Genomic DNA, 14,347 nt, shown 5'->3' with positions numbered 1-14,347 from the left:
GACAAGCTCAAACTCAACACCATGATCAAGAGGGCCTATAAACAAGCCCTACATCTTCCCATCACCACCTCTAACGAGAAACTGGACGCCCTCGGCATCCATAACACCATAGACGAGCTTATTGAAGCGCAGCGTATTAGCCAATACGAACGACTCGCCAATTCTACCATGGGCAGGCACATTCTAGGCACCCTAGGCATAACCTACACCACCCAATTCGGACCAAAAGTACCCATCCCTCCAAACATTCGTGCTCAACTAGTTATCCCACCCATACCTCGCAATATGCACCCTGAACACAATCCGGAGCGACGTGCAGAACGAGCTAAACGACTACAAAAGCGCTACGACCAAGCCGCTGACGTAACCTACGTCGACGCAGCAGAATACCCCAACCAAAATGCCATGGTGGTCGTCGCAGTCGCGGGTTCGCAGTACCGCCTCGCCGCGGCCGCATCAATATTCACCACGCAACGCGAAGTAGGAGAAGAAACGGCCATCGCTTTGGCTTACGCGGCTACCAATGCACACTGCATCATAAGCGATTCAAAAACAGCCATTCGTAACTACACAAGAGGACTGATAGCACCCCAAGCACAGAAGATTCTCTCTGGCACTCCTCCCTCAAGGCAACGCCGCGTGCAGATCATCTGGGCCCCTGGTCACTCGGGTCTGGCTGGAAACGAAGCCGCCCACGATGCCGCCCGAGCTCTCGCACACCGGGCGCGTCATCCTTCTCCTGCGTCTTCCGATCCCGACCAGCCCTCTGTTCTGCATCGCGGTCACGCGCGGGACCGAATGGTCACGTTGAGAGAAATTCTCCTGCACTACCGCAGGGAGCGGTTACGCTACCCCCCAGCACACAAAACACTGAATAAGTCTCAATCTACCACTTGGCGACTCCTTCAGACACGAACCTTTCCGAACCCCGTGCTTTACAACCGCATGTACCCCGATGCATACTCTCCACTCTGCAAAGCGTGCGAGGCCCGCGCTGACCTCGATCATATTATCTGGCAATGCCCCAAAGCCTCACCCACCAACACCTCCCACACTAACACACGCATAACTACGGCCGAGCAGTGGGAGACATTGCTGCTCAGCTTGGACCCAGAGGAGCAGCTCTGGGCCGTCCGGATGGCCGAAGACGCCGCCAGAAAGCAAGGACTGGCCGCCGTCTGAGGAAGGGGGGATTGGGGGTTAGTCTCCCGACCCCCGCCACCCCTGAACCCCATCAAGGACATAAAGTTTTATCTCTCTCCCGCATAGACCGTGTTTAGCTCGTGGACTGCGCGTTGGAGCTACAGAAGCGCTCGGCTGTTCGTGCCAGCGTTCTGCTGCACGGTGTGTCACGCGTTAACCAAACGCGCCTTCGCTCATTCTCTCTCTTTTTTGTTTTGCCTCCACAGGCTGGGGCTAAAAGGTTCGCGGCGTATAGCATAACTGATTGTGCACGAAAGCCCCAATTGGCGACATTCGTCCGTTTTTGATAAATTGTTATCATGCTCCACATCCGCCGCCGCCGCCGCCTGACCCTCATTGGCGCTGGCTATCACTCACCGGGTTAGATGTTGTATGTGTGTGTGCGTGTGCAAACACAAAAATACCCAAGAATGTGGACGGGGGAACAGTCGCCGTCATACATAGCATGATGCAACGCAGTGGTTGCGGGTTCGGCTCCCACTGGCGGCAAGTGTTTTTTTTTTTCGTGTACTTTCATTTCCCCTTAGCTTTTCATTTTTTTCACTTCTATTAAAAACTACAAATAACTTCCATTGCGCTTTCGTTGGCTTCAATATCTGTTGCATTCACACACACATATATATATATATATATATATATATATATATATATATATATATATATATATATATATATATATATATATATATATATAGACGCGACCAGTAAAAATCGGGGCCTTGCTGTCCCACCTTCTCCTTCGTGTAAGCTGTCTAGCGACCTGGAAATCCTGCAAAATTTCGGGCAATTCGATCTCAGCACCTGGAAAAGTGATGGAATATTCATGAAATAGTTGATTTTAGTAGGTAAACTCATCGAAAATGACTGATTAAATTGCTCAAGTTGCAAATCCACCTAGGTTGGTTCCCCGCAATGTTATTCGGCTGCCTGCAGCACTACAAATAAGCTTTCCTGCACAATAATTGTGTTTTTAATAACCATAATAAATGAACTAATTCGTAAATTACGCGCGAGCACAGCTTCCTGTTTCAGCGCGAACGCAAGCGTATAGGCCCTGCATGCACTTGCAAGACAGCGCGACTTTCGACCACAATTCAGTTGTTTGTGCGCAGGGCTTGCCGTGCGTGAAGCAGGATATCGACAGTGGCAGGGGCGAACCTGGTTCGTGGGTGCATACTACACGCGAACGACGAACCGAAGCCTTTAGTTCATCGCGGAGAAACACGTGGTTATTACAGACAATTTTTATTAGCGCAACAAATCCGGAGGGTTCCGCTGTTCACACTCACGGGGCACCAAGATGCGGAGACCGTAGATGGAGGGAGCTGGACTGGACGTATATCACCGGCCCAAAGCGCAGAGCTGCCGTGACTGCTGCATTAATGCGTTTTGTTACACTATACTAGAGCCCAGTTGTAATGACGTGTCTTGATCATCTACTGTAGGGCAGCTATGCGGCATAAATCATGTGTGCTGCGATGAAGCAAGCTTTTGCTGCACCGCTGACAAAGGTCCATTCTCTTGAAGAAATGCCCGCACGCAGCATACATTCTTACTCCAGGTGCGAGCTAGAAAATGCAGTAGTAAAAACTGCGTGGCAGTGCGGTGAAAGACGCACATCCAGCACTCCTGCAGTGCTTTCGTACTAAAAAAAAAGAAGAACAAGAAAAAAAAAACTTTCAGCACATTAACTGGTCTCAGATGAAGGCGTACATTGCAGTGAAGATGTACTGCGGATCCCAGTGAGTGGAGTGGAGCCAGTGAGTGGAGCAATGACCAAACCTCTTTTCGAGTGTTAAATCTTTTTTGCAAGATAAATAATTTCACCGTACTCCCTTAAAAAGTTAGTATGGATCCTGCAGTCTAGTGGACATCATTGATATTTTTTAGATGGCCCACAATAACGTACTTTTTCAGCAGAGCACAGCAAAAGTACCACCATTTTCTCAAATTTGGGGCAATTTCTCTCTTCGTATTGTGTTTGTTGCTTGACAAAGCAATTTTATCAAATTATTTATGTTTAAGACTACCAATATCAGATAATAAGATGAGTGAAGTAAGTTGAAAGGCCTAGAAACTTTAAATCTGAAAAATCTCCCCCAAGTTTAGTTTTTTCCGGACTGCCCAATTTGTTTGATGTTGTGAGAGAAATGGTGTCGAGGAAACGGTTGCTTTTCGAAAGGAATGAAAAACCCTGAAAAGCCAGGGAATTTCGAAAAAAGGCATTTGCTAGACACCCTGTCATGGGAGTACTCTGTGTCCGTACAAACTAAAGCACAAGAACACACACGAGTTTACCGGGACGCGGCTCCGCGTTTTGGTAAACGTCTATACAGGGTGTTTCAGCGAACACTTTCAAGAATGTTGAAAAGTTGCCCTTGCCAGTTATCACAATTCTAGTTTATGAGGTAGTCTACTCTAAGCGGCGGACTATACGCACAAAAAATTGAGAAGCAAAATCGACTAATCGTTAAAAATGCACTAATTAAGTTTTAATAATTACATTATAGTCCACGAACGGGGCCATAGAACAGATATTTGTCCAGTGAAGCACGATAAGAACAATAGTTTTACTGACTGTCGTATGGGTGTGGTTTATAAAGTTCCCTTTAACTGTGGCCAGTTCCACGTAGGGCAAACGGGGCGGTGTATCAATCAGAGGATGGAACATAAAATGTCGTTAACCGGTGGATCGCCTTCTAATCTTTCCCTACATTGCCAAGATTGTAACTGCACGCCAGAGTTAGATGAATGCGCGATATTGTACAGGCACACGAATGAAGATACGCGTCTTATGGTAGAGGCATGGCTTATCTACAGCGGTGGAAGTGCGTGCGTGAGTCAGCCTTCGATTACTTTACATAAGGAAGAGATTAAGTGCCTTAACAGTTATCTCTCACGTAGACCGGCACATGTACCCGATTGACACGTGGTGATACCATTCAAGAGCTTGCGCAGATGAGTTTTGTGTCTTCTTTCTTTTTTTCGCCTCAGTGCTCCCTTCAGTTGATAGTCGGCGTTCGTGTTGTCTACTTCTGTTCTCTTGTGTCCTCTCTGCACGCCTCACCTCTTCTTGCATAATGAACATTAGGCCCATATTGAAATTAAAAAATTATAGCCGTGGAGTTCGCAAGGCGGATCCACTTGGAACGAATTCTCAGGACGACACCAGTCTCGAGATATAAATTCCCGAACTTTGCGGAGAAATGGATTGGCGTTCCAGTTGTGTGCTTCAGTGCATGAAACGACGTTTTGTTAACAAATTAACTGGAAAGCCAATGCATTTCTCCTCAAAGTTCTGGAATTTATATCTCGAAACTGGTGTCGTCCTGGGAATTCGTTCCAAGTGGATCCGCCTTGCCAACTCCACGGCTATAATTCTTAAATTGCAATATGGGCCATAATGTAATTAGTTAAAAACTTAATTAGTGATTTGTTATTGATTAGTCGATTTTGCATCTCAATTTATTGTGCAAGTATTGTCCGCCGCTTCGAGTAGAATGAGAACTAGAATTGTGATAACTGTCACAGGCAACTTTTAAAGATTTTTGAAAGTGTTCGTTGAAACACCCTTTATATAACAGCGTACGGTTCCTGCGTAGCAACTGCATTAGCCATCCATATTTAATGTATATATAGCTACTGGCGTAAAGCGTTGTCAGAGTCGTAGTCGTTAACGCGCAGTTTTTTTTTAAATTTTACGTCGACCAGAACACCCGCATATATACAAGGCAAAAAATGCTTCTAACGCATTCTGTTAGAGAAGGCGTCACATCAGGATGTCGCAACACCAGCATTGCCAAGTGTTCGGCAACTCCATATTCCTTGAAATTCTGATACGTATACACGCAGACAAGCTGGAACTAACTCCCTCTACAACGTGGTTGAGTTAGCACATCTTGACCACCTGTGGGTTCCGTCTGCACTTCCAAGCTCGCGCACTTTTCCTTACGCCGCCGCTCCGACAAACCTATCGATTAGAGTGGCAATAAATGTGCAGGGTTTACGTGTATACGTGCTAGTTTTCTTTTGCGTGATTCGCGCTCCCTGCACGTGGACTCTGCCTGCGCTGTGCGAGGGCTGCTTTGCGTGCGGCACACCTCGGCGATCGTGCCACTTCGATTTCCCGCGAGAAGAGCGAGCGGCCGAAAGCACACATTGTCCGGCCATTGTTGCGGCCACCGAGTCGGCGCTCGATAAAGAAGCCATTGACTACACGGCAATGGCGTGTGCCGTGTGGCCACGCGTGCCTCGGCACCGGCGTCGTGCCGCGCGCGAGACGCTAAGCCTAACGCGGCCAAGTGCCGCAACAGCGCGGTTCCTTTATAGCGACTGTGGTCTATTGCTGTGCTCGTGTCACGATGCCATGGTTGCCTTTAGGTATTACGAGGCTTTCAATCTGTCGGGCGACTGGTCAATTAGGCAAATACATTAAGCGGTCGTTGACACGGGCCTTTCAGGAGTTGAAACGAAAACGAACATAGTCGAGGGAGGGGGAAGGCTCATGGGTTGCTTTTTTTCTCCTCTCCACGCCATTAATGCGTCGGTCCTTCTGTGTTGCGTAAACACGGTCCTGCACCGAACGTCCCCGTTCCAAGTTTTTTTCTCTTTTCTTTTTTTGTCGCGAGGCAATGCCGCTAAGTGATGATGATGACTTTTCCGGATATTGGCATTGTAGAGCAGGGTGAAATTAGTATCGAACAACGAAAGTTTCGAACGATCAAACGTAGGCCAGCATGTCAATGAACTCTCTCTACGTACAAAACAATCTCTTATGTGCAAAACATGTCAACTGCATTTCTTCGACCTAATAAAATATTTAAAAATCTCCTGTGGCAGCTGGTGCAATTGTATTAGTTGTGCTGCATTACTGGAGTGGTGGACATTACTTGTACGGGAAATCTGAATGCATAATTGACTAATGAAAACAATTTGACTAATTACACTTTCAATTAATTAAATCATGGCGGGTGTTGCAATGTTCTAATTATAGCCAGTGAGATGTCAAAGCTACAACGTTACTAGACTTGATTCAGTTTTCAAACTCCTGTGACTGCGTGGACCATAGAAACTCTATGGCGTGGACCCACCACGGATCCTCGCACCTCGTGGCGCTACTGTCGCATTAACATTGCACTTGTGAATGTGGTGCTCTGATGAAGGAAATAGTGCTAGCTTCATTTCTTTTTTTTCATCCCGAAATGGAGTGCTGAGAGTGTGTATATACAGGGTGTACCGGCTAACTTTAGTGAGAGTTCTAACCGATTGAGCTACGGCGGCGCCGTTGGTTAGACCATCGCACGCCTAATGTGAAGACGTGGGATCGGTCACCACTTGCGGCAAGTTGTTTTTTCATCCACTTTCACTGCCATTAATTTATCATTTTTTTAAATTCAATTAGTAGGTGCAAGTACTTCCCCCTATGTTGTCCTTGGCGTCTTTGTTGGCTTCTCATGGTATGATTAATAAAAATCGGGCCCCTTGGTCAGCCCCCTGTCTTCTCGTTCATCCTTAGGCATATGCGATTTATCTAAGCGCCCGCTACTTTCCCGTCGGGAATGCTATGCCATGCTGATAACGCGCATGCCGTTCGTTTCTGGAAAGTACCGGGCTCTCAGCGTTAAAGAAAGCAAACGCATCAAGGCAGATGACGATTATCATTATGGGACAAAATAAGCCCCAAAGGGTGTAAATTTTTCTAAGAGTGTAATCGGTCATCTGCCTTGCACTCTTACACTCTTAGAAAAATTTACACCCTTTGGGGCTTATCTTGTCCCATAACGATAATCGTCACCTGTCTTGCCCGCGTTTCCTTTCTTTAACGCTGCGAGCCCGGTACCAGTCACGAAGGGCATGCGCGTTATCAGTGTGACGCAGCATTCTCGACAGGAAGGTAGCGAGCGCCGAGTTTTCAAGAAAGGAAACGCAAGCAGGGCAGATGACGATTATCGTTGTGGGACAAATATACACCCCAAAGGGTGCAACCGTTTTAAGAGTGTATCACTGTGTGGCAGATATACACCCCAAAGGGTGTGAACTTTCTTAGAGTGCGCACTCTTAGAAAAATTTACACCCTTTGGCGCTTATCTTGTCCCGCAACGATAATCGTCATCTGTCTTGACCGCGTTTTCTTTCTTTAACGCTGCAAGCCCGGTACTTCCCAGTCACGAACGACATGCGCGTTATCAGTGTGACGCAGCATTATCGACAGGAAAGTAGCGAGCGCCGAGTTTTCAAGAAAGGAAACGCAACCAAGGCAGATGACGATTACACTCTAAGAAAAGTTTACACCCTTTGGAGTGTATCTCTGCCATACAACGATAATCGTCATCTGCCTTGATGCGTTTCCTTTCTTGAAAACGCCGCGCCCGCTACTTTCCTGTCGGGAATGCTATGTCATGCTGATAACGCGCATGCCGTTCGTTACTGGAAAGTATCGGGCTCGCAGCGTTAAAGAAAGGAAACGCATCAAGGCAGATGACGATTATCGTTGTGTGGCAGATCGATATACGCACCAAAGGGTGCAAACTTTTTTTAGAGTGTTTGTTGTGGTGCAGCTATACATCCCTAAGGATGTACACTTTTTTAGAGTGTAATTGTCATCTTCCTAGTTTGCGCGATGCTTTCTTGCAAAATCTGCGCTCGCTAACTTTCGTGTCGACAATGCTATGTCATCCTGATAACGCGCATGCCGTTCGCGAATTGGAAGTACCGGGCTTGCAGAGATAAAGAAAGGAAATGCGGGCAAGACAGATTCCGATTATCGTTGTGGGTCAAGATACGTCCCGAAGGGTGCACATCTTTTAAACACTCACTCTTAGAAAAATGTGCACCCTTTGGGGTTTATCTTGTCCCACAACGATAATCGTCATCCGTCTTGCCCGCGTTTCCTTTCTCTAACGCGGCGAGCCCGGTACTTCCCAGTCACGAACGGCGCCGCGTTATCAGTGTGACGCAGCATTCTCGACAGGAAAGTAGCGAGCGCCGAGTTTTCAGGAAAGGAAACGCAAGCAAGGCAGATGACGATTATCGTTGTGGGACAAATTTACACCCCAAAGGGTGCAACCGTTTTAAGAGTGCTGTTTATGAACACCTTTAACACAACCCATAATTCGGCGTTCGACGCAGATCTCTTTCTTGCACATCTACGCCCCTGAGCACCCCTTGAGCGTAAGGCGCGGACCCGGCCGTGTTTTCCTTCCACGTCCCTCAACAGCCCACGCATGCAGATGGCTGTCGCAGCTTTGTTGCCGCCATTGTTGAGCGTTACCGAGCGGCCATATTTACGCCGTCGTAGCTATTGTTCCCATTGTCTCTTAAAGAAGGCTAATCATTACGCGCTTCAAGAGAAACCATTATTCCTCCGTCCGCGTTTTCCTTCACCTCTCGCCTTCCAACTCCGCTCGGGCCCATCTTGCTTTCCGCCGAGAGCGTACTACGGCTCTATATCGGCTGTGGTCACTTCCGTTCTTTTTAAAAACGTCAACGCCGGGTAAATGTTTGGATGTCTGGCCTGACGCCCTACGAGCGACCGCAGCCAAAGGAAAAGGGCACCGGAACCAACGCGCCTTTCGCGGCTGTTCTTTGCTCTGCCAGCCAAAGAGCCTCGGCGACCGTGGCACGAGGGCACGAGCTGAAAAGAGCACCGCGCAATTCGGCCCATTCATGGCCAAGGTGTCCGCGCAGAGGAGGGGCTGCCGCTTGCGTGCCAGGCGTGCACCATGTCGCGAAGCGAGCAAGAAAAAAAAAAAAAGGAAAAGCGGGGGGGGGGGGGGGAGATTAGCCGAAGCTTCCTTTCTCTCCTAGCCTCACGCTCTCGTTGCTTCTGGAGGTGAAAGAGAGCGAGTGGGTGACGAGACCTCTGCAGGGAGCCGCAGTCAGCCGTGCGTGAAAAAGAACGCCGCAATCTTTGCACTCGATCCTGGAGGGGGGTACTACGTTGCTCCGTGGCGTCCGCTTTTGTTTTCGTGTGCATTTGGTCAAACGGCGCATCTGTGCGGTTGCGTTGTTGAGATTCTTTCTACCTAAATACTTGGTTGCCTACTCTGTACGGCCTACCTTTTTTTTGTATGAGAATTGATACGAATAAAAGTACTATCTATCTATCTATCTATCTATCTATCTATCTATCTATCTATCTATCTATCTACCTGTCTTGGGCGAAGCTCTCTAAGCTTAGATTTCTCTCGCGCACGATGCGCTTCGACGATGAATGGTGCGCAACCGTGGCGCGCTGTGGCGAGTTGGTGCGCAATGGTGCGCAACCGTGGCGCACGTATGCTGTGGCGAGTTGAAAAATGAACCAGAGTTTGCTCGCGAATCGCTTCGAATCGCTCATGTGCTAAGTCTGATTGTTTTTAGTTATCTGCAGTCTCAAGCCTTCTCTCTTTTCATAGTCATTACACTTCGGTTTCCTATCAGAAAAAAAATAAAAATGTAGAAACCCCAGCAGTGAATTTTTTCACACCCCTCAAGGACTTTTAAGTAATATCTTCCACGTGTTATTGAGATGGATCAAATAAGAACAGGTATATTATGTCGCCAACAATGTTTCTCATGAGAATATGTACATAATGCCCCTTCCTTTTTTCATTGCTAAAAGGGACTACCTTGTTCCTTACATGCATAATGTGCCTTAATTGTTGCATACAATACGATTGTATGAATACTTTAGATAGGGAAGAAAACAAGGATGGACTCTTTATATATTTTTGCTAAACCTCTTGAATGTGTTGTTTGATGTACAATAGTCAAATTCTATTTTCATTGCAGGTACCAGTACTTTCTTCAAGTGAAGCAAGACATCTACCATGGCCGGCTGCCCATCAGTTTCGATCTGGCTGCTGAACTTTTTGCTCTAGCTATACAGTGTGAGACATTTACTCCTGCTTTTGTGGCCCCTGATTATTTACTACCAATGATGTGATTGGGGGCTCAATCCCATCGCTCGTGATCCGTTGTCAAGATTGTAGTCAGGCATGAATTAGAAGGTAGCTGGCCCATGCCGACGTCCAACTTATCCACGCTGAGGACGTTGATGAAGGGAAGGACTGCTTCTCATCGAGAACGAGGAATATGGGTTTATTTACAGTATTTATATCAGTCTAACATGACTGTTTGAGAAAGTACATCAGTCTAACATGACTGCTTGAGAGAGAGTGTCCTGAGCAGCCTCACAACAGCGGTTTTTAAACACTCGGTCCTCTCCCGATACAAGGTGATGCGAACGTTCGTTTAGTCATCGCAAACTAGCCGCCTCCCCGTGGCACGGTTTACACACGCGCACGCACACACGCATACACACACGTGTTTACGGTCCGAAACCGACACCACACGAATTTCATAGAACTCGGAGTCGTTCCGGGTAGCGCGTTGTCTTGCGTCTCGGTCGGTGCGTGAGAAGGAGTGTCCGTCGGCGTTCCCGCGGCAGCTCCCCGGCCCGTAGGAGATCAGGTCCGCTTTGTTGTGTTGCGCACAAAGCCTGCTTCGTCGAACTCCTTCACTCACAACGCATCCTAGCTGAACCGACGGAGAGTGGAGGATGCGCGTATTGATATTGACACAAAGTCGACTTCGCCACGCCCTGGCTAGAGGTTGTCGGCGATGCTCCCGAGATGTTGCTTCCACAGTCACAACTGGTTGGCAAAACTTGCACTGCAGCTGGCCATTCTTAACACCAATTACAATTTAAGCTCACAGTGCAGTTCGAGACAAGTTTCTGTACTGCAGCTATCACCTACTTGAATAATCTTGGCATGTCAATAGTGGTGCTTTGACAAGTCATATACGTGGCAAATGATTTTCTGGAAAAGAAAAAGAACTGAAATGCACTTTAAGCTGGCTGTGTGGTATAACACTGAACATACTTCTTTCAGCTCCCACTCATCTTCACAGACACCATAGTTGTAAACATCAGAGTATCAGTTTAAGTACAGGAGATTTCAACAGTTACTGTAAATATGTTTTTCTGAAATGACAAGAACTGGTAAAAGTAATATGTAAGTAAATGTATTTAACTGTAGGGCAAGAAATTGGGGAATACAGAAATCATGTGCATGAAGCAGCACTACCCGTGTAGTTGCCTTCTGCCTTTGTGCCATTTTGTGCCATTAACACAAGTTAGGTAGTTTGAAAAGAAAAAAGAAAACAACAACAAAAAGTGTCCAATCTTTACCCATTTTTTAATTCCTGCAAGCTATTGCATATGGTATCTGTATTCAAAAATACATATTACATGCATGGCTTATCTCTTATATTCACCTGAAATATTAATGGGGCCCTGAACCACTTTTTATCGAAGTCAGAAAATGCACTTGAAGTCTAATTAGAGTTTTGAGAAATACTTTGCTGCGAAAAGTGCTTTCATCTGTTCATCAGAAGCAGAGTTATTGGCAATCAAACAGGCCCTTTGCGGTGCTTCCGTTCCTTCTTCAATGACTTGCACTGCGAAAGCTATGGCTGAGCGGGGTGTGCTTACGATGCTCTACCTACTGAATGTCACCGTGGTGTGTAGTTCAAATTTGATTTTGGATGTTCACATAGATGCCACAATTAAATATTTTTGTGCCTACAATGTGCCAAACGTGGTTGTCCTCACCGAGCAACAGCGCACTCAGCCAGTGGACTCGTCGCGGCACCCCACAGTGGCTGCGGTATCTACGCTATGTAGCATACTGCAGCTTCATGCAACTACAGTGCATATGTGCAGTGTTTGCTTTGTGCGTGACGGGGCTTGACTGCGTGCTCACACTCATATGCTCCTGTCTGGCTGTGCTACATGGTGCAGACCGGCTTTGTCCTGCACCAGCTCGAACGATGGGTCGTAGCCACATCCAACTTGCTCATTTTGAACCTCTGTCAATAGCTCAATACGAAGCGAAATCTGCCAAGGCATCTAAGCAGGAGCAACCAAGGGTGAGCACATGCTGGCAAGCATGCGTGTGCTCTTACCTGAAGTTTCATGTGGTTTGAGGCTAATTGAATGTTCAGAACTAGTCGAAATTAGCGAGACCAAACGGCTACAGCACCAGTAAGTAGGATGGCCAAAGTTTAATTTCTATGCAGGCAGCTGCGGCCGAATGTAAGCAGATGACAGTCAGCTTCTTCCAGAAGTATGTAATTATTATTGAAATTTGAAAGCACATTACTATCGCTTACTTCAGCGTGTTTATTAAACTGCGTCAATACATATATGCAGTAACAGTAGGAAGAAGCACGCTGATCCGAACACCCTTCTTGGTTGGTGTCAGCTGTTGGCCAATAGCAGCCGAGTATGGGAATCTGCTATATTACGAAATAATGTGTCCAGGAAAGACTGAGGAGCCGGCTTCTGTTGAAGAGTGCGTTTGAGAGAAATGTGACCTCGCGCTCCGCTTGCGAGCTCTATACACTGCGCATGACTGCAAAATTTGGTTGAGATGTTCACGGCAGTGTATGCTATTCATGGACTATGTTTTTTCACGAAGCCCAAGGTGTGGCTCAGGGCCCCTTTAATGAAAGAGCTTGCTGCAGGTGGAAGTTGAACCTGCATGTTCTGCATTAAAGCAGTCTCACATGCTGTGATTTGAGAAGAAAGAATTGTTACAGTCACACATGCCACGTGGTGATTTTTGAACAGCTCTTTTCTTTCCTTCAGCTCATGTGTAGAGAGAGAGACAGAAGGGAAGGAGGCAGGGAGGTTAGCGAGTGTAAGTGCTGGCTGGTTACCTTCTGCCGTTGGAAAGGGCTAAAGGGAATAAAAGGCAAAAGAAGAAAAAAAATAAAGTGAGAAAAATTCCCACAATAATGTTATGCTATGTGCTACAACTTTCAAAGTCTGTTGCACAGTTCATAAGCCCTTAAGAACTTGAGCAAAGCTCTTAAGGCCTTGAGTGCCGAAACCCATCTGGACCAGTGTCCTAGAACTTCTTCCTCGGTGAAGGGGTGATTGTCAAGTTTTTCAAGCGTAGTTGTGAACGCATTTCTTGCTACAGTGTAGCGGGGACAATAACAGAGAAGGTGCTCATCATCTCCTCGCAGCCACAGTTGTCGCAAGGAGGACTTTTGGCAATTTCAATGCGGAAAGAATAGGCATTCGTGAATGGCCATGCCGACCCACAGGCGGCACAGAAGTGTTGCTTCTGCTTGTGGTAACCCTTGTGGAAGACAGAGTTGCAGACAGGGATCCAGTCTGTGGAGACGTGCACTGGTGAATGCACTGGTGTTCCACAGAGTCTGCACAAGCTCGCACGCGAGGGGGCACAGCTTGGTGGCTGCATCTGTTTTCGACAGCGGTATGGGTATATAATGTGGGCACCATCGTGGACTGATCGGGCAGCGTGATCCTCACTGTGATTTCCTGAAGTTCCATAGTGACCCAGTATCCACCGGTAAATGATGTTGCGCCCTTAGTTGATTGTGTGATGGTGAAGTAGCTGGATGTCTGCGACTAATTGCAAGTTAGGTCCATGGTTGAGAGGTGACGGCAGACACTGGACAGCTGCCTTCGAGTCACAAAAGATGGACCATGACTGTGATGATTTGTGACCAATAAACTCCAGAGCAGCACGGATAGCTGCGAGTTTTACAGCCTTCGATGATGTAATGTAAGATGTCTTGAATTGAATGGTAACAGATTTCGCAGGAATTACTACTGTGGAAGGCTACAGCGCGGGAACCAATGGAGACAAAGGAGGCACACAATGTACACAGACGCAGCATTGACTTTCAACAAAATTGTTTATTTCGCCGATGCGCAGCCAGTTTTAAAGCAAACGCTTGTCAAAAAAACAAGAAGATCACACATGCACCCAGAACCTGTCCATAGCACTATCGTATCCTGGTATTTGAATCAAGGTAGGGCAGCTTTTTTTCACACAAGGTTATTGAGGGACAACTGACACAGTTATTTCCCGCACATAAAATTGCGGCAGCCTTGATAATTTCTCTAGTAAGGCTTGATTTGCTCCTAGATACAATCTTGCATTTGTAGAAGACAGGTTTGCACCCACAGTCGTGGCAGTGCGTGCCTAGATCACGTTGAATAGCGTTGTTAACATTGATATGGTATTCCCTAAGTCGATCGTTGGTGCATCGGCTGGTTTGCCCAATGTAGACTTTATCACACGAGATAAGTAGCTCACATACATGTACTTTGTCTGTGTAC

At 46.9% G+C, this 14,347-nt stretch overlaps 1 protein-coding gene across 4 annotated transcripts in view; it reads left to right on the top strand.

The window, feature by feature from the left end:
• LOC142571339 (band 4.1-like protein 4) overlaps positions 1 to 14,347 on the top strand; it is a 230,905-nt gene that overhangs the window by 162,853 nt on the left and 53,705 nt on the right. For all 4 annotated transcript variants that reach the window (XM_075679609.1, XM_075679610.1, XM_075679608.1 and 1 more), the window contains exon 5: positions 9,976 to 10,073. In XM_075679609.1, coding sequence (XP_075535724.1) covers positions 9,976 to 10,073 — 98 coding nt within the window. The remainder of the gene's footprint in view (positions 1 to 9,975; positions 10,074 to 14,347) is intronic.

The sequence above is a fragment of the Dermacentor variabilis genome, chromosome 2 (genome assembly GCF_050947875.1).
Source record: "Dermacentor variabilis isolate Ectoservices chromosome 2, ASM5094787v1, whole genome shotgun sequence".
Lineage (NCBI taxonomy): Eukaryota > Metazoa > Arthropoda > Arachnida > Ixodida > Ixodidae > Dermacentor > Dermacentor variabilis.
This window is presented reverse-complemented; position numbering and strand designations above follow the sequence as displayed.